The 21,722-nt window shown below is 37.9% G+C and overlaps 1 protein-coding gene across 1 annotated transcript; it reads right to left on the reverse strand.

The window, feature by feature from the left end:
* Positions 1–3,040: 3,040 nt before the first annotated feature.
* On the reverse strand, positions 3,041–20,107 carry LOC4327336 (probable RNA-dependent RNA polymerase 4). The gene is made up of 20 exons (NM_001409072.1): positions 19,682–20,107; positions 18,719–18,996; positions 18,336–18,649; positions 18,020–18,191; positions 17,273–17,356; positions 16,752–16,935; positions 16,069–16,285; positions 14,442–14,529; positions 14,239–14,370; positions 12,850–12,906; positions 12,693–12,764; positions 11,974–12,143; positions 10,683–10,831; positions 10,281–10,503; positions 9,111–9,336; positions 6,323–6,468; positions 5,826–5,985; positions 4,852–4,999; positions 3,736–3,908; positions 3,041–3,637 (listed from the first exon to the last, which is right to left on the reverse strand). Exons 1-20 carry the CDS (start codon positions 19,983–19,985, stop codon positions 3,383–3,385), a joined length of 3,552 nt encoding a protein of 1,183 aa, NP_001396001.1. The 5' UTR covers positions 19,986–20,107; the 3' UTR covers positions 3,041–3,382.
* Positions 20,108–21,722: the final 1,615 nt, after the last annotated feature.

Consider the following 21,722-nt stretch of genomic DNA (forward strand, 5'->3'; position numbering starts at 1 on the left):
ACTAAACACAACCTCGGTTCGGTATTTTTTGCTGTTATGAGATGATAAAATATGAACGGTACTTTACTCGTGAAAAAACGAATCTACGACTGGACGCGATATATTCTAGTATAATGAATCTAGACAGAGATATGTCCAGATTCGTAGTGCTATAATATGTTATATCCAATACTAGGTTGAGTTTTTATGGGACGGATGGAGTATGTTTTTAAATTTTTTTTCAATTTTTTTTAAACAAGACAGATATCCGTGTTCAACATTTAACCGTATGTCTTATTTAAAAATTTATTAAAAATAAAAAAAATAGTCACGTATATAATATTATTCATGCTTTATCATCTAACAATAATAAAAATACTAACCGTAGAAAAAATTTCAAATAAGACGAACGGTCAAACGTTGAATATGGACAGTATAAAACTGCATTTTGTTGACCGAGTAAAAAGGAGTACGCAAGGATTCTTTAAAAATAAAGCAGCATATCCCCGAGTATAGTTTCAAAATATACTACCCATCCTAAAATACTACTAATATCTTTAGGATTCAAATTTTGTTTTGAAATCTTTTCAAAAAGAAATTGTTTCAGTATATTATCACTTTGAAGTGCTAGTTGCCCCATCATGCATTTCGTTTCAAAAGTTTTCTCATTTTACCCTCAATAACCATTTAACTTCCGGTCATGTATTATTCAATAAAAGGTATTATAATATTTTTTTATTAAAATCAAATCCTGATGTCTAAATTTATTTTTAGAATTCAAATTTTTATAGAACGGAGGAAATATATATTCCTGTGAGATGGCGGATAGTAGCGGAAAAGGGTTAAGGCATCAGAATGTAGTCTAAAACTAGTTCATAAGTAATAAAATATTCCATTCAGCCACCTAACCACATTATGGAACTAGTCCATAGCAAGAAAATAGCAAAAGCCACACATAAGTATATGGGCTGCCCATATAGAATAAAATATGTTATTTTCTCTCTCTACTCCTAATACTAGTTGCTATCTATATACATTGTGAAGATAACAATAATTATAGTCCATATATGTGGGTCCTATCTACATGGACTACTTTTGCTATGGCAAAAGTAGTCCATAGAGATGGGACCCACGTATATGAACTTTAATTATTATAACCTACACAAGTATATGGATAGCAAATAGTATTGGTAGGAGAAAAGAGATAGAGACAAATGATATATTTTATTCTCTATGGACAGCCCATATACTTATGAGTAGTTTTTGTTATTTCTTTCCTATAGTTCCACAATGTTGCTAGGTGGCTGAATTAAATATTATATTGCTTATGGACCACTTTTGGAGTACATTGTGGATACCTCTTAGGGCAAGTACTATGATAGATGTGGTTGCTACCTCCAAATTTATTTATGGCATTCACCAATAAATTAAGATGCAAGATATACAATAAGTCACCTATAATACACAAATATCAATGCCTTTAGTACTCTCACATTCTTCTTAGAGTTTGTGTGGAGGCTACCTCTTGATTTAGGGGTGGTTCATCATCTCTCCTCACTTCTCTCCTTCATCTTATCACCTAATCCTATGTGTTATTTTTAGAGACAGCACATGAAGCACTATAGCACTTGCCCTTAGGGCCTAGTACTAGCAGAGAGGAGGGCGGGGGCATGCCATGTCATGTCATCCTGGCGTGGCGTGGCGTGGCGTGGTGTGGTGAACTTGCCAGAAAGCAGAAAGCAGAGAGTGCACTGATTCCTTCACAAATCTGGCGACTCCACCAGTCTAGAGAGGAGTAGACTAGTAGTAGGAGTAGTAGGCATGCTGCTGCCCTGCCATGGAACAGACATGAGCAGCGCCGCGCCGCGCCACACCACCCCACACCCACTGATACCGAAAGATATCGTGATCAGATCCAGTGCAGTTGATTCAGGGCTGTTTGGATAAATTTTAGTCCAATAGAATGTTTAGCACTAATTAAAAATATTAAATATAAACTAATGATAAAACCTAGTACTCCATAATCCTGGGCTACATGTGCTAATTATATATTATTTAGGATTAAAAAATTTATCTCGTGAATTAGCTCTCATTTATATAATTAGTTTTATTATTAGTCTACATTTAATAATTCGAATTAATGTTCAAAAATTTCAGTACCTAGATCCAAACACCACCTCAGCACCACATGATGAGAAATCAATGACTCATATCAATGCATATCACTGTAGTAAAAATATTACTTTTATACATCATATAGTAACGAATGTGAATCGTTAGATCAAAATATGGATGGCTCAGATTGCTTGCAGTTTTTATTGTGCAGTTATACTCATCAATCCATAAGGAAGTGTTTGGCAAATGTCAAAGGGAAATGATTTCCACCCATTTTTAAATCCTAACCATTCATTCACCCTTTTCCATTTAATCCTAAACTTTTATTCATTTCTCAATCTCAATCCCAATGCCATCCTCCATTTTCCATTATCCAAACGCACCCTAAAAGTATGATAGTAGGGCAGAATTAACAGTCATACGAAACCGTATATTTGGGTGCCGTAATCTGTAATCAGCTCACATCCTCAAGCGACAAGCTTATACCCAATAAAGTCCCTCTCTTCTTTTTCCAAAAAGGGAAAAAAAAGAAATCAGTTAATCTAAACTCTCACGGTATACATGCATTTTTTTTCTTTTATCTTCTACAAATTAAAAGTTGTCTATACATGAGTTTTTCCCTTTTATCTTTAACAAATTGAATAAGACTTGGCCAACGGGCAAAGTGTCCCAACTGGGACGAATTCATTCGGGAGAACGGCAGAAGAAGTGTGCAATCTGCTGAACAAGTGGATCGTGGACAACGGCACGGTAGAAGCCAAGCCGCTACAGTGAGCGAAATTGGAACATCCATTCCCTCCGCTGTAGCAAAGATTGAAGATACAGCACGAATCAGCATGCATCTACACACTACGGTATCAGCTTTGATATGCTGCAGTTCATCAGATGATTCGGTGTTAGAACATGTGCCATCACATATAAAACACAACCACCAATATTAAAGTCGTTTCCACTCTGAATATGCAAGCTCTTGATATTTCATTTAGACTTCACATGTCAGTCATGCAAGCTCTGAATGTGCATTTGTTCAGTGATACATGATGCATGCATGCATGCTGAAATGATTCCAGAGCTAACGTAGCAATCTTTAGCTTGACTGCTTGTGTTCACTTCAAGCAGCCATGTTAATAGGCCCATCAGCTTAGTTATAAAGTCTGTCCTGACATTTTCCTACTAAACCATCAGCTTAAGAAGTCCTTATTAGTCCGCTCCTGCTCCTATATTGCTGTTACAATACTACATACGCCAAACTTCATACAAATTAACTATCCCTAAATGCGATGCTACTTCACTTGCGGTACTTCTTGGTAAATCTGAAGTTGCGGAGAAGTTGGAGCGAGCAAACCACAGCGTTACCCTCATTCTTGACCGTGTAGAAATGGCACAATGCACGGCCGGCAACTTTCCAAGCGAAGCCACATCTGGCGACGTTGTTGGCAGACCGTGCTTTCTCATACGCGATCTGGTAGATTGCACAGGCCTCGGAGAACACGTCGTCGAGGTCCCTCGGTGTCTCTTCAAATTCAGATGCACCGTAGAGCAACTGAATGTTGGCAAGAGCGATTGGGTCAGAACTCTGAAGCTGTTTTCCAACCATTAGGAAAAAAAAAGCTGGTATTCAAAAGAATACAGGACACTCACATGCTTGTACTTTTCATAGAGTTCCTGAAACTTTATCTTCTTTTCTTCTTCATCCGCCTCTTCGGCATAGAGAAGTGAACTATCAGCCAAGTACTCGTTATAGCGGTGTTGCCAGAGTTGCTTGATTGCTGGAGGCACGTCTCTCTCCGCGAAACATGGGAGCGATGATATACCTTATTATCAAAAACAAAAGAGAAAAGGAATGTCATGTTACAGAGAACATTCATAAAGTACTTGTCTCATCAAATATATGAAACCTGCTTGTGACACCACATCACAATTCACATCAACCGTGTTCTGTGCCAAAATCATGAGTTGTTCTAAATGTTGCGAAGCACACCACATCGGATGGCATGGCCAAAATTTTTTGCAGCGTTTGTTTTTGAAAGTTAAATAGAAAAAAAAAGTGATGACATACAGCATACCATGGGTTATACACAGACAACTTATTAGAATAGATGTAATTGTTCTCCATTAATTTTACATATAAATTATACGAATATGATCCTATAGTCTCACAAAACTGACCTAGAGTCCTAAACTCTTTCCATGATAACACATACTCCCTCCGTTTCACAATGTAAAACTTTCTAGCATTACCAATATACTCCCTCTGTCCCATAATATAAGGGATTTTGAGTTTTTGTTTGTATTGTTTGACCACTCATCTTATTCAAAAAATTTATGCAAATATAAAAAACGAAAAGTTGTGCTTAAAGTACTTTGGATAATAAAGTAAGTCCCAAAAAAATAAATAATAATTCCAAATTTTTTTAATAAAATGAGTGGTCAAACAGTGCAAGCAAAAACTCAAAATCCCTTATATTATGGGACGGAGGGAGTACATATAGATGCTAATGAATCTAAACACATACACATGTCTAGATTCATTAGCATCTAAATGAATGTGGACAATGCTAGAAAGTCTTACATTGTGAAATGGAGGAAATATATATTTATTAATATCAACATCCTCATTGCCACCTTAACTGCTGCAAGCTCAAGCTAAGTTGTAGCCTACTATGTGCTACAGGTAGAATAGAGAGAATGTGTGGAGTATCCCTACTACAGATAAACAAATTGAAAAAAGAAGGGAGCTAAATAAAGACAACTTACTGGTTGGTTGAACATTATCAGATCGCAGCGGTTTTGGATCACCTGCTTTATCATAGATTTTTCCAAGTATGGACGACGAATGGTACGAAGGACTGCGGTCCATGAAGTGGGGGTATTGTTTTACCATTAGATCACGTGGAATATTGACCTGTCGGGATTGGTGGGCAAAGCTTAAATTGTTAAAGCACAATATGCATTCAATACCCTCACATTACAAAGCTTCAAATAACTAAAGATGCAATTGCACATTTCATTTTGTATCTTGTAATTTTACTTAATCTGACTGCTTCATATGTCAAATGCATTCATGTGGCCATGCATCTGTACATATAAAAAGTAATATATAAGAACCAAATATGAAATACCAACGAGTTATTCCCATAACTAAGCATGGTACATCCATTCTTAAATCACGCTAATATACCGAGAGTTAACACATATGGTTAAAAGTTCACACAACCACAATCAAGACGCAACTAATGGAACAAAGAATCATCATGTTATGGTATATTAATTTAATAAAAGAGTGACTTCATAACTATGTACATCAAGACCAGTGTAGTGTATCCACAGCAGATAGCAACATTCAGGTGCATATGACTGATTTTGCTATAATTTTGTAGTACTTACTACCAGAATAGAATATAATAGCAACTAATAACCTTCACACGCACTACCCAATAGCATATATGGATTGAATTGGATAGGCTGACTTGTCAGCACATTCCTCAGTATGATTTCATAAGTAGTTCAGTTCATATGTTGACATGTATATAAGAATAGTCCAATTGATTTCACTCCAAACTTAATCAAGGTGTTATTAACTAATTATTACTACAAGGTCTTGGTTCAATTTGTTTCCTTCTTTCCGGTGTTTATCAAAATACCAGATGAAAGCATAAGTTAATAAGGATTTCAGTTCCATGTAAAAGCATTTGCAACAAACATTGTGTAAGCCCAAGATTGAAGTTAACCTTGTTCCCCATCTTTGGAGCATCCAAAGCCAAATAATAAAGGTCAACTAACTTGAGCATCTTTTTCTCAATTAGTTTCTTTTCACTTTCGTCAAGTGAAACAGTTAATAGCCGATCCATATATACTAACCAGTTAGTAGCTGCCGTAGCACGCGCATAACTGAAAGGAGAAAAAAGAAATCCAAACTCATGTTAGATCGTACAAAACTTATAAGGTTGTATATATTAAAAAGCTACAGAAAATTGTCACCAACATTAGATATTTAAAAATGTACTAATCGGATTCATACAAAAAGATACCCAAGCACTTGTAGTTATAAAAATATTGAATTCGGTCAAGGGATCATCATTGGCGCATGGGAGGACATCCATTGAAGTATTGAACACCTCAATAAGTTGTATATACTAGAAGTTAAATGAGGTAAATTTCTTTACAGTAGAGAAATGGTTTCCTAATGAAAAATATACATTAGAAAAACTGAGCTTGGTATTAATACCTAGGTGCAAATCTTGTTTTCAAGAACTCATGAAATAGCACTCTTTCAAGCTCGGATTCATTAAAATCCTCGGGTCCCTTTTGCTTGGTCCCATTTGGTGTAATAGCTGGAACCCATGGTTTCGAAGGTTTAAAATGTTCTAACAGCTGAAAAGACCATTTTTATTATCAGAGCAGCAATAATCTTTGAAAAGCTCAAAAGAGAGAATGTGCTGTTATATATCAAAACCATATACATGCAAGAATAATAAGCAAACATATAGTGAAACAATGCAAAGACACAATGAAACAGCGATGCACAATTTTGCAACAAAAAGCAAACATGGCATAACTAAAAAAACAGCTACCCTAGGACCCTATCTACCTTAAGATGGCTATGGATCCACCCAAATGGGCGTTCAAAGCTATTATAAGAAAAGCAGAGGATTTCTTTGGAAAGGACAGGATAAAGCAACTGTCTTTTGTCTTGGGAACATGTTTGCCGGCCAATACAGTATTGTGGTCTTGACATACATAACCTAGAAAGGCTTCAAATAATTGATTCTTCTAGACCATGGGTCAGCTTGCCTATCCAAGTATCTCACAAGTCACAATGTTCATGCGCTCTTCTACGTAGCTACGGAAACTATAATTGGTAATGGGGAGAACACCAAGTTCTGGACTGATATATGGCTGCGCAAAACATTGGCTGAATTGGACCCTAACCTTCTTGAGACAATTCCCCGAAGAGTAAGGAAGCAACGCACTGTGGCAAAGGAATTGGTTAATAGGATATGGGTGGCTGATATTAAAGAACTCACAATTCAGGTTATTTGTGAGTATCTACATATTTGGGACTTGGTGGATGGGATAATCTTGCAACAAGATGTTCTGGATGAGCATAGATAGAAGCTTACAAGTTCTACACAAGTAAGTCGCATACAATGCTTACTTATCAATCAAGTTTGCAACTTGGGAGCGAATTTAGAGAAGTTGGGTTCCTCCACAACATAATTTTTCCTTGTGATTGGCAGTCGACAATCGATGTTCGACATCAGACCGTCTAGCCAAGTGTGGCTTACCACACCTGGCCTATGTCATCAAGAGGATGAAACCATGAAGCATATTCTTGTCTCATGTGTCTTTTCCAGGAAAAGTATGGACCTTGATCTTAAATTGGGATTGGTGGATGCGGCCCCTCAGCCTTTCAGTATCCCATTTTTCAGGATGGTGGTGGAAGGTTGTCAAGGAGATTCCTAAGGAGCAGCGTAAGGGGTTGAACTCGTTGATTATCGTAGTAGATTGGGAGATTTGGAAAGACCAGAATGATTACATGTTCAATGGATCAAGTCCTCTGTAGGTTGTGAGTCCACCACCACAACCGAGGCTAGTTTGTGGTGTCTAGCTGGAGAGCATGCGCTCCAAGAGTTCCTCTGTAGGTTGCTTGCCTCGGGCAGCTAGGTTGTCCTTGAAGGTGTGGTCGTGCGTCACCTTCCGTGGTGTGTTTTTTGTGGGAGGGTTTTCGTAAACCCTCGTTTGTAACTTGTAAGTGTGTTATACTTCTTCTTAATGAAATGGATTTTTTTTCTCTCCTGCGTTTACGAGAAAATATTTTCCCAAGTGGACTTTACTGGTCTTAAACACCACCCTGAACTTCAAAACCAATCACCTTTCAAGTTCACCCCAAATGCAGACCTGTTTTGGCAACATGACGATGTCACCCAAGGCCGAACCAATTTTAAACTGACTTAGTAAACTATTTCAAAACGTTCTGGAAACCTCTAACCAGTACAGTGGACCTAGATAAAGTATAACTGGCCCTTCAAAAATAATGTTAAAAAATAAATACCTACAAATTTATATAAATGTTCGACTAATTTATCCAAGTTTTCAATACTCCCAACAACCAATCAAAAAGAAAATTTAAGTCATTTAGTTATCATAAAAAATTCAAAAACCATTTATACCTGGTGTATATTTTTTAACATTCAGAATCAGAAAACACCTGAATCAGTTCTGGAAAATTCTCAATAATATTATGGTGTATATATAGCCTAGAAAATTTAGTACGAGAAAAATAAAGTATAAGCATCTGGAAAAAGGTGTGTTCAAAACTAAATAAGCCAATTTTCATTTCACTGACTAAAATATACTCTGTTTCACTTGAGACTAACTATACTCCAAGGTGCGACTAAAGAATTTGTCCATATTTTTTATGTCAACTCACTAATTCCAAAAATTCAAAAATAATTTCAACCTTGGCCCTTACTGCCACCTTAATGAATGTCATGTAAAAACAATCCGATTCAGGCTAAGGTATAAAGTGAATGATTTTGATCGTCCAGATTTTGAATAGTGTCTACTTTTGAGGTTTGAGGTTAATGTTGTAAAACAAGCCTTTTCCTCATTAAAACCTAAGCATACTAATAACTGAATTCTTCTAAAAGCAAAGGAGCTATGACATTTAATATCATTTGGTTTGGGTGCAGTGACCAAATTAGCTCCTCAGGTTTGGCGAAAGAGCCATTTTTCCTGGAGTTATAACATCGGACACTTCTCTTATAAAGAACAGATCATTTCCAAGAGCATTACTGGATAAATACAATCGACATAGACCATGGGTAAAGTAGCATAACTGCTGTATGAATGGAACAACTACGCTGTGGACTAGGGGCAACTGAGCAAAACTCTGTCAGGGATTTTGCTGACCATAAAAGATAATCAAGCACAAAAACAATATTAGGTGCATCTCCCAAGACGATGATTTCCAATAAACTTCACGGTAAAATGTCAATCAGGAATTAACATACCTTTGGGTTTAATGAGACCCAGTAGATGTCACCATCAAAATCACTATTGGCCATCTCATCAGCCAAAGACCGTTGTCCAGTAGTAGGGAAGAGTATCGCATGTTTAGAATTTCCCACAACCTTCTCTATGTCGCTACTATATGTTGCCTTCAAGACATGTATATCACCAGGATGTAAGCCAGGATATTTATACACAAGAACATCTCCAGAAACTTGGCCATAATCACTGTTTAACCACATATAAAGCAAATAAGTAAAGAAAGACCCAAAACATAACAGGCACGCTACAAATTAATACTTGTATATTGATGCACATTTATGCAAGGAATATATATAGCAAAGAACAAAGTTATTATCTTTGGCAAATTCAAACCCCTTTTCGTAATCCAATATACTCTCCCCATTTTTTAATAGCTGACATCATTGACTTTTGGCATGACATTTGACCATTCTTCTTTTTCAAAAAAATTATACAAGTGTCATTTATTTTGTTGCAAGTTGTTTTATCATTAAAAAAACTTTAAGCATGAATTATATTTTCGTTATTTACACTAAATTTTTTAATAAGATGAATGGTCAAACGTTCTATCAATAATCAATGTCGTCATCTATTGAAAAACAGTAGTATCTGTTGGTAGAATTTTTTTTCCTAACTATTAAAAACAATTAAACAGATCAAATTACTGAGCTAAAAAAGGCCATATACAGATATACTCAAGAAATTCAAAATTAGGTTGAATGAACTAAAGAATGGCATTAAAGTCTCGAGGGTCCAAATACATGACATGTATTTATGATCTTATGTTGTCAGTTCAATACTTTCTTTAGACTCCATTTGCTGACAAAATTCACAATTGCAACCAATATTGTTGCCACTATTTTCGGATAGTTTGAATAAAAAATACAGTCCGGTTGCGAAAAGAGAATACATGCCAACCAATCTAACCTTTGAGTTGTGATTCAAAATTGAGGATTGTAAATAGTAAGAAAAATGGTAATGTTGGTGCGTTACAACTAAAGAAGACTGTAAGACATTAAAGTAGTTCCAATGATGCCCATGGTGGATAATGATACTCCTATCTTATGTGGTAACAAAGGATCACTGAAGCATAACAAAAAAACACACACTCAAACACCAAGAAGAAGCAAAAGAGTATTTCCATTACTAACAGTATCACGCAGACTTCATTAGGTCCAAGTTTTCCTGTAGGGTCTGCAGTACCCATCAAATAATAGCAGTCATCAATTGGTATCTTTCCATTCTTGATTCCTTTTCTTTCCAGTAGAGACAAGAAATCCAGCCTAGATTGCAAGTACGACTCTTCTAGTGGGATTCCGGAAAGAATCATCCGTGCTGGCATTGAATCTTCCATGTCAGCATAGTTGAATGCAACTGCAAGAACATGAGAATATTAGTCCGGATCAAACACGGACAGGTGACTGAAAAATATAAAGAAAATAGTAACTCTATTACAACTAGTAAGATGAGTACAGGTTCTACAGAATGAAGAAGCACATATATACAAATTGTACAGAACACAGTGCAATGCAATGAGGGTAGTTCGAACTAACTGTTCAGTGCGCCAGCATAATCAAAACGAGCATTGTCAGCCTCTTCAATCGCAGTCTGCAGAAGCTCCATAAAGAATTCTTCTGGAACTCCTCCATAGTGAAGTAATGCAATTAAATTATTTGATGTGAATGTCCTTCCTGATCGATTGCTGAGAAAAAGAAATGATATTACTTACTGTGAACAAAAAATAGAACTGACTGCCTGTTGCCAATCAAAAAGCTTTACTACCCCTTACACACCTACCTAATGAGCTCAGCTTTACTCTCCCTCCTGCCTCTACCTAACCGGCCCCAACCATGAGGATTAGACATGTGACAGCACTTAAACCACAGTAAGGAACCTCCAAGTCTGGCCACCAGCCCACCCAAAATCCCAAATACCACAATGATTTAAATGCAGAGTTCGTTCCTTTGGACATCTGAGTTTCATGTACCAACAACTCATCCAAAAACCTAAACTCAAATTACTAAGCAAAGGCAAGTAATCCTATTTATAGAAAAAAAAAAGTGAGTTTCACATCTAACACATCAAACGTATTTTGTTGTTCTGATTTCCAAGTTATGCCACCTCATAGCAACTGTAGCAGAAATTGGGAAAAATATATCTGGGTGGGTTGTGTGGATGGTCCTGAAAAACTCTGGAAAAGAAGAATGGCAATGGCAACCTTGACAAAAAATCAATCTATCAGCATCAAATTTTCAAATCAAAATTCATTCTGCCGTATAGGAAATCTGGATAGAGAGAGAGAGAGATACAATTCACCATTTTTTTAATTATTTTTCTTATATATTTTTTGTTTCCGTCTTAATGAAATGAAGCACAATTCTCCTGGGCTTTAGAGAAGAGAGAGAGAGAGAGAGATCTACAATTCACCAAAATTTGTCCTCTGTGTTTATCCTAGCACATCATGGATTTTAAGCTGAAATTTCGTACATGCCTGATTATATCATGAATTGCAAAGCCAGTGTTTTCCTTGTTTGCAGTTTTTCATGGCCATTTGCGTTGCCTAAAAGAGGATGCACTGGAAATACTCAAAAAAAACTAACAGCGACCGTAGGCAAAACTAACATCTCAAAGTTTCTGGCTTCAACCACACTTACGAAAGATGACACGTGATGCGTGACGTATAACTAAAAAAACGAAAGGGATGAAAATAATGCTACTTGATAGCATAATTATACTCTGCAGAGGATCTAAAAAGATGTAGGCATGCAATACAAAGCATTAATATGTGTTAAGCCATTATTCACCATACCTAACATAGCAATGCAACTCAGATATTTGGCATACCTTGTAGAGACTATTTCAAAAGAATTCACGGACTGAACCCCAGATAGACTTTTCTTGGCATTTCGTGCAGAGACTATGTCCAATGAGTTGACAGATTGGACACCAGATAATTCTGGATAAGTTTTTATTTTTAACATTGATGGTCGGATATGTATAGTCCTAGGAGGAAGCTGCAACAGGAGACTTTATTATTTCTTATAAAGTACACTCAAGATATAAGGTCAGTCAAGATAAGATAGAAAAAGGACATGATCTGTACACTTCAAAATTATGTAAACAATGCATATATTGGTGAAGACAGTGAAGGCCACTCGGCCAGTGCAACTATGACAATAAGAGGATATCAGCAAAGATTATGTCAACATGAACAAACAAAGAAATGATCAGGCGGTCTTAGGAAATGATGAGATGCAAGAAATAGCACACCTATCCTGAATGAAGCACGGATAAATACGGCTCTTCTTGTATACTACTTTTACATAATCATATATTATGAAATTCTCCTGCGTGTTCTAAAAAATAAATAAAAAATTATGAAATTAAATTGCAAGACCCGTACTAGACAATCTCCGATTGTACGGCACAAACATATGGAAGGCGCTAATATATAGATGTTCAAGCAACTATGAACCAAGATTGGAATAAAGAGGTAATCCTGAAGAAATTATTTTGATACCAAACCTGCTTACAAACTAATTGTCTTAGAAAACAGTGCATACCCGCTTGTCAACTAGGACTGTTCCCTTTACAGCAGATCCATTGTAGAACAGGCGGAGTTGAATAAGAAGAGGCTAGAAAAATAAAATAGATAAGAATAACAAACATAGAAAAAACAGAAAAGGGGTAAATCAGAACATCTTATAGTTAATACAATACATATTCAGTGGTGTTGTTAGACCCCATCAATTTGCTTGCAGCACAATCCACAATGTCCTGAAATAATGGGAAAAATTCTCAGATAGCTTAAAGCGTGGAACAAAACATTGCCATTAAGGTTGAATGAAGCACAGTAAAATAAGTTAATGGCAGCTGATATTTATATCTGGATTTTTGAATTATAAGTCAGTGGCAATAACATTTGAGCCCACCCTGAAGCTGAATGCAAAAGCTGTGCAATAGATATGACAGCAGGAAAATTTTAGGATTGGCACATTCCTACCTAATAATGAAATGAATCAACACAAATAAAAGTTAACATAAGAGGTACTTCAATTAGGAACGAGAAATAATGTCACAAAACAGTATATTGGTAATGCAAAAACAATGTACCAACAGTCATTTGCTTCCCATATGAGGGGCAACAAGAACGAAAATGGTATCAATTTAATTAAGCGGACAAGTTAGAGCCAAAGATGACCCGAACTAAGGTGGTGAGGATGTAGTGGTGTACATCCACACTTCCCACCAACTGAGCTAGGGTTCAGTTCCTTCTTTCTGTAACTTTATCACAAAGTCGTAATGATGTTTCAGGCATGTGTACATATGTATGAGCAACACCATGATTGTTCCTTTCTCTTACTAGTATGCTGCACTTTGATGAATTGTGTTTGTCAAACTTTTTCACTGGTGTGCATGTGCTCACCTTATACCTTATAAACAATCAGATAATCCACAAATGCTTCTGATTTAGTAAAAATGCTTCACAAAACCATAACCCTCAGAGTAACCAAAAAATGTCTGACAGGTTAAAATATACTACCTCCGTTTTTTAATAGATGACGCCGTTGACTTTTTCTCACATATTTGACCATTCGTCTTATTCAAAAATTTTATGCAAATGTATAAGATATAAATCACACTTAAAGTACTATGAGTGATAAAACAACTCATAACAAAATAAATTATAATTACGTAAATTTTTTGAATAAGACGAATGGTCAAACATGTGAGAAAAAGTCAATAGCGTCATCTATTAAAAAATGGAGGGAGTATATAGCAACAAAAGTCCCGAGCGACTCCCTCCATTTCATATTATAAGTCACTTTGACTTTTTTCTAGTCAAACTTTTTTAGGTTTGAGTCGTTTGACCAAGTTTATAGAAAAATTTAGCGACATCTATAACACCAAATTAGTTTCATTAAATGTAACAGAAAATATATTTTGATAATATGTTTGTTTTGGGTTAAAAATGTTGCTACGTTTTTCTATAAACTTGGTCAAACTTTAAACATTTTGACTAAAGAAAAAATCAAAGCGACTTATAATATGAAACGGAGGTAGAAATTCATTGAAGGTAATAAGAGTGACACAAGTTCACAAACATACCTGTGGCTCCAACAATTTTCCCTTTGAGTTACTATAAGTGCATTTCTGAGCCAAATCTTCAGATATAAGGCCTGTCCCGTCAGTATGTATCAACCGCTCCCCATCTCTAAAAACTTCTTTGCCATGTTCATCCTGAGATATTACAATAAAAAGGTGTTACATTCCAGAAGCAAGACCAAATATTGGAGAGGATGGAGAATTACCAAGCAAGGCTCATCATCAATGAGTTTGACAAGAACTTCTGATAAATCAACATCCAATGTGATAGTTTTGGAGACTATCAAAGCAAACCTGCAACGTTACAACAGAAGACATGAGGTTTAATGTAACAGAACACTCACATGCAAGAGGTGAAAGCAGAGTCCAACAGTTAGTTTTCTTCTATTAAGTGGGCCCAATAGTTCGATAGCAACAATAATGAAAATGAACAATAAGGTAGGCAATGGACTTGTGGAAATACAAGCTTATCTCCCAGTTTAAGAAATTTCAATCCTTCTAAAATGCACATCCTTCTATTTTAGAGAAAATTCCTTATATGCCACTGAATTTTCACTGTTTTCCTTAAATGCCATAAAAATGAGCTATTCCTTTCTATGCCATCGAAATAAATTTCAGTGTCATCTTCTGGCATCCACGTCACCATGGCACTATTAAGAAGAGAAATAATGCCAGTATTGTCAAAAGAATGACAAAATTTGCCCTTGGCTCCCTCGTCTCTATCCCCACTACTGTCTTCCCTAAATCCACAATATTTCCCATTGGTATTCTCCCTTTGCCCAAGCACCAGCGTCTTCCCAGCCCGTCATTGGCACGTTTCTCCACATGCTACCAGCATCATCCTCCCTGCACCAGCACCCCCTGCTCCAGTCAGCGGCAGAGCGGTGGGGTCCCACTCCCATCATCCCAATGCCAGGCACTGTTGTCCTCTGCATGCCCATTGCCCCCACAGCCGCCTCCCAATGCCCATTGCACAGAGACAGCATTGTTGCCCCTCATGCACCGGCGTGATCGTCATCCTGCGCACATACAGGCCATGATAATTAATCATGGTATGCTGCTCCAAATCTGAAATATGGTATAGCCCTTCTGTCCTAAGATCCTTGTCTCACCGCCGCCACCGTGGATGAGGCCAACACCAAACAACACAAGGAACCTCTTGGCACCAGAAGCTCAGCTCCTCCATTTCCTAGGTCCAGCTGATGGAATTAATGCCATGGCTCAGCCAGAGGAGTGTATCCATATATTGCTGGATGCTAGAAAAGAGGGAAATAAATCATGCCCATTAACCTTAACCTTGGTTTATCGATGCTGCCTACACTACTTGCAGATACTTTTGTTGAGCGGAGCTAATGCAGTTATACAGAAAAGCGGACCTTCAAAATGATCTTTTTTTTTTGACAGAGGAAAATGAATCCAGGAGAGAGAAGGGTACATAAGGTGAAGAAGAAAGGCAGATCTCCTGAAAAAAAAAGGAAAGGAGGAGAGAAGGGAGAAGGGTGATTTTGTACTTTTCCTTGGCAACTGAATATCATGGTGATGTACTGATGTGGATAGCATAAGAGAGCATGGAAATTCTATTCGATGGCTCACCATTAATACAATGGTTAAAAGGTAGAGCTTCTCTACCTTTCGCGTCAAAAAGAATAACTAATTTTCGATGGCATATAAAGAAACCGGTGAACTTCCCATGGCATATAAGGAGTATTTTATAAGAACACATGTTGCTATCATGGTAGCAAAACCATTTTCTGCAACTAAGCTCGACATCACCCAGTAATTGCACCCATGCTGCATAGATTAACTGATATTATTCAAAAGTCAAGGAAAAACCTGAGCATATATTTCGCCAAGGTGAGAACAGTACGGATGTGCATGAATAGGTCACGAGCCTGACCAATCGTTCTGCCAGAGAGTATGTAAGGTTCATCCATGTTCCACCCAGACTCAGTGCGAACAAAGTAGCATCTGACAGATGAAGTACATTTCTTGTTTTCTTCTTCTCTATTCTCTTCTTTCATTTTATTCTCTTTCCCGCCGTCCTTGTAAACTAAAAAAGGCACATTAATCAATGCAGATCCAATCATGAAACAGTGACAAATTAGGAACCATGAAACATAATGGGGACACTTGGTAACAATACAAGAGTTTACAACTCAGAAAATGGCACTAGTTTCTCAGCAACAAATTGACCTGTTGGCAACCTCATACTGGTTACTGGATATTGCTTTCTAATTTGCATATAATTACAGTACTATTACTAGTAATCCATTTTTTTCCGACAATTCTAAAAAAAGCATGTGTGTCATCCCCATGCCAGTTAACATGACCCAAATCACCCTAAGTTCATGTCTTCAAAAAATCTGTTACCATTGTTTGTATGAAGACATTAGAGAACTTTGACCCTAATGGCATATCATAAATTGCAGTAACCATCTCTACATTATGTGTATTCATCAGCCTACCACTCGTATTAAATCCAAATAGATCCAGCATTGCAACAAAAGGTAACTTACGGAAAAATCGATAGCAGCGCAAACCCAAAACAATACCCTCTTCAGCAACCTTATGGTAGTGTTCCAAATAGGTAGACAAATCAGTCTCAGTGTCTGAAGATATCTCCATAAATTTTACTACAAGGACGTTATCATCACCAAGAACTTTCTGAAGATGAGTCCTCCTATTCTCAATATATGGTCCCTGCACCCAGCCAATGTTAAAAATATAACGATGGCACCTTAAGTTCCTTACAAAATAAATTATCACAGAGTGCAGCATTTGTTGATTTTGGCGCCTTGACCTTTATTGCAATTAGTCTTTATATTAGAACTTCCAGAAAAATCTTAGGCAGCTTAAGAAGGATGCATGGGTGATATACACCTTTATGTGAGGGGTAGATTCGCAAACAGTCAACAGCAATGAACATGAACATTACACAATCATGACTGGTAGATAGGAGAACATCAAATAGTAGGCCATCTAAAAATATCATGGTTAAACAATGAGCACGTATAAAAGTATCAAAAGCACCACACACCTTGAAAATTTTGACAACTGTACCCCCTCTTATCTCAACATTACAATGGTAGACTTTTGACATACCTGGACCAGAATCAAGGTTCTGCAAGCATTACATGGAGAATAATTTCATCAGGCTCAAGTTATAACTTATAATAGAGGAAAAGGAACAAATAGTGGAAAACAGAAAAATAAAATGTTAGCATAATATTCTCATAAGGAAATTGTGAATGAAAAACATGCACAATTGTATTGCTAGAAAGATGTAAAAGATATAATGGTTGTGGATAACATGTCAGCCAGCCCAGACTTATCGTAGGAAATGAATTGTGACGTCCCAGCATTCTGAAGAACTGGCCACTCAAAACCTGGGTACAAAAGGTAGTTTTTGTTCCATCCATCATGGTATGCAGTGTCATATGATTGTAATCAAGTACCCATTTCAATTTTTTTTTGTAGTTATTAAGTAAACCAAGTCGACATTTAAGTTAGGAGGTACAAGTCAGAAGTACATCTAGCAAACCTGGACACTAGAATCATAATGAAGAAAGGGTGATATCTGGAAGGCATCAGAAGCTGAGAGCCAATGTGCACTAGAGTAAGCATGTATTATGTTATCTACGCACATACAAAATTCAAGGACAATGACTTGCGTAGGTGGTTCCATTTACAATGATCATGATCCAATATGAAAAGGGATCATCATGTTTGATCATTTTTAGAGACCTTTAGTGAAAATTATTAAGAGTACTGGTGTTGCAATAACCTTTGCTCTATCTGAAGATGATATATTATCGTGACCAAATGTGCTCCAGATTCGTGACTCAAATTGAGCCATGGACATTGACTTCAAGGATCTGATACTGTCCACGGAGAGGACATCTTCTATCTTACTACTTTTTGGTGTAGATAATGGAGGCTTTACTCCTTTCTTATTCCTGTAACAAAAAGAGAAAATGGTGTATTAGCAACAGCATAACACAGATAAAAGCCATATTAGCCTTAGAAAATAGTCCATGTTCTGCTATAAAAACATCTTTGTTCTTTATTATGTAAAAAGCATAAACCGAAGAGAATCTAACCAGGAAAGATAAGCAAAAATCATAAATATCTTCCTGAACTCCAACTCTCCCAGCGCTAGCATCTGAGGGCTCACTACCTCCCTCAACACATTGGTCGTGTCAGGACAGATTGCTGGAGGAATTTGCGGCATCACCCAAATGGGACATGGAGGACTTCCTGAGGGGCCAGCCATATTCTCGACACATCTTGATAGATCCCGCACAGGGCTCGGGGTGGAAACTCTTTCTGGAGTAGAAACGATCGGCTGGATGGGGCTGTCAATCTCCATATGTCTCTGCAGCCCAGATGGCATGCGGTGGCCAGGGCTACCAACCTGCATCATAACATCATTAGGCAAAGCATGAGCCATTGGTTGGGTAGGAAAGTTAATCTGCACAGCCACCTGGTTGGACGCAGGAGAAACCATTCCACGGGAAGGCGTATAACCTTCAACGCAGTTCTGGTTCTGCAGCAGCACAGAAGATATTCGACCATATGGGCTCCCAACTGCTGGGTTAGCAAGGTCCGGAACCACACGAGCAATATGTCCGACAGAACCGCCATTGTCATGCAAACGGAGCGGCATCTGTTGGTTGGGACTCCCAACCTCCACCATGTCGTTGGGTGTTTGAGCATCCATTTGAACCTCATTGTAGTACAGTGGAGTGGATATAGATTCCTCTGTGTAACCACAAGACTTATTAGTAAGAAGTACTTCACAATTTAGGATATGTATAACAGCTACAAAGACCTTAGAAAGAAACAACATGCAAACCAAATCAACCATACCAAATGGGCGAAATGCAAAGGTAAAAAGAAAAAAAAATAGAAAAATGCCATCATACTAAGCTGAACCAACGAGGCTAAAATCAACCGGTTACCAAAACCACGACTTAAGGGTGGCAAAATTAAGGAGAAAAAAAATACGATCGACAAGCATTGAATTCGAAAACTGAGCGTCACCATTACAGAATGTTGCTCCCTATCACAACTTGGCAAGATTCTCCAAATCGAGAGCAGGAATCGATAGCCCAACTAAAAACAAAAACAAAAAAAGGAAGATACTCCCTTCCGCCTACGAAAAGTGCATTAGCATTAAACAGGGGCGTAGGCGCAACAAAAAAAAAAGAGCTGAAAAAATCTCCCAAACAGTGCGGGTTTTGCAGCCAAAAAAACACGCTAAAACGCACTGCCATAGGAAGCACAAACGCAGCTAATCCTCCTCTGCGACCATCCATTAAGATTAAAATTCAAAAAGGGTTTTCCTCACAAAAAAAAAACGAAATGGGCGGTGAACAAAATATTGGCCTCGCATGAGAAAAAAAGAGTCGGTGAACAAAAAATGCCAAGCAGCAAACCCCCTCACCTTCGCGGCAGGGGCCGGAGATGCATGCGGCGCTGTGGGCGGTGGGGATGCCCCGCGCGTTGCGCTTCATCCTCTCCTGGTTCGCCATGTGCCTGATGAAGCCGGAGAGCGTACGGACCTGGCGCGCCTCCCCAATCGCCCGGAGCACCCGCGCCGCCGCCGGCTCGCCGAGCTCCGCGAGCTGCCGCCGCGCCTCCGCGCAGGCGAGCTGGCCCAGCCTCGCCTCCAGCCGCTCCAGCTCCGCGCCGACCGCCGCCGGGAGCGCCGGCTCGCGCATTTGGTTCCCACCGCCGTGGGGATTCATGGTTGAGAGGGTTTAGGGTTTAAGGCGGCCACACACACCCACCCACGCCGCGCCGCGCCTCTCCGCGGCGGTGGAGATCGAACGAGGAATCGATCGGTTTGGAGGTTTGGAGCGAGGAAATTTGGAAAAGGAGGAGAAGGCGCGAGCGGGGTCACGCTGGGGGGCCAGGAGGAGGAGGAGGTGGTGGGGGGGGCCCACATGGCAGTGGGTGTGGGAGGTGGATTGATTGTGGGGGGTGACTGGGAGGCGAGGTACTCAACTGTGACTACTCCCTGGCACGGCCACGTGTCGCGCTTCGGAGGGCGGTGCCGAATGTGGGACCCAGGTACCAGAGAGTGGAGGATTGATTCCTTTTGGTTGCTTGGACTGGAGTATGGAGTACACTTCCGGCCTCCCTGTGCTAGTGCGCTTCTGCGGCAGAATCGGCAGATGCAGTGACGCGTCAAAAGTTACTAGCTAGCCATCTCATCCGAAGTTCCAAACTATAGCATCCAAAGCCCTTGTGTAGGCCATGTTTTTCAAACTTTTTCAAACTTAGAACTTTTCATCACATTACATCATATCCAAAACTTTCCTACACACATAAACTCTAACCTTTTTTTTCCAAACTACCAACTTTTCCAAACTTCTCCCTAATTTCAGAAACTAAACACAGCCTTAGTTCCAAACTTTTTTTTTCAAACTTTCAACTTTTACATCACATCAAAACTTTCATACACATAAATTTTCAACTTTTTTATCATATTATTCCAATTTCGACCAAACTTCTAATTTTAGTTTGAACTTATCTCTGTAGTGGTAGTAGGAGGGGTAGTACTCCTAGTAGTAATGAAAAAAAAAAGTAAATTTCAAAAAAACTACAACCGTAACAAAAGTAACATTAGTAATATATATTTCAATTTATTGTAACGTTAATATATGAAAAATTATCACAAAACTGTAATTTTTACGTGGTATGCAACAATAAAATATGTAGGTGACAACAGTATGCTTGTGACATGTAAAAATTACAATTTTATGATAAATTTTCACGCTATTGTTGTAACAAACCGATAATTTTCTCACTATAGTTGTCATTTTCTGAAAATTACTCTAATGAAAACAACCAAGGATACCCGTTTGACCGGGAGTTTTGTTTTTGCAATTTAAATGGCATATAAAACAAGATATGCTATATCGTATGATTAATAAAATATTAATTATTACAATTAAAAATATGTATTTGAATTTTTAAAAACTATACAAATTTCTTTAAGAAAATGTACATTTTAGCACTTTAAAAACCGCGCTCGTAGTAAAAAAGAAGTTGTAAAAGCTAACAAAACTACGGAACTAATAGTCTAGCAGTACTAGTTATTTATAACCAATCTAATAACTCACCTATATATAATAGTTTTTTTTTCAAAATACAGGACACAGAAAAGCATAAACAAAAAGAAAAGGATAGAATTACATGTGTAAAACAGTTGTTTCGAAAACATACGGAGGGAATAGCGACGGGATTCTTATCAAGGTTGACACCAATAATATTGACACAGTGACCTTATACCTCAACGTCAATGAGATTCGCTTTGAGCCCACGATCTATTTCTGCAATTAGTTTTTAGTGATTTTCACCTGGAGCCACCTTCTATTACCAATGTTTTGCTTTAAACCATCCTTTAACCAATGTTTTACTTTAGATTGGATACAAATCTTTGTGCCAGTTTGGACCATCCTCAGCTCTTTTATCCATCT

Source organism: Oryza sativa, chromosome 1 (assembly GCF_034140825.1).
Source record: "Oryza sativa Japonica Group chromosome 1, ASM3414082v1".
NCBI classification, from domain to species: domain Eukaryota; kingdom Viridiplantae; phylum Streptophyta; class Magnoliopsida; order Poales; family Poaceae; genus Oryza; species Oryza sativa.

Coding starts and splice junctions, on each gene's coding strand:
- LOC4327336 (NM_001409072.1), bottom strand. CDS start 19,985: ATGAATCCCCACGGCGGTGGGAACCAAATGCGCGAGCCGGCGCTCCCG. Junction 16,936..17,272: donor CAGTTGTCAAAATTTTCAAG/GTGTGTGGTGCT, acceptor GGCTGGGTGCAG/GGACCATATATTGAGAATAG. Junction 12,907..14,238: donor GAAAATTGTTGGAGCCACAG/GTATGTTTGTGA, acceptor CCATTATTTCAG/GACATTGTGGATTGTGCTGC.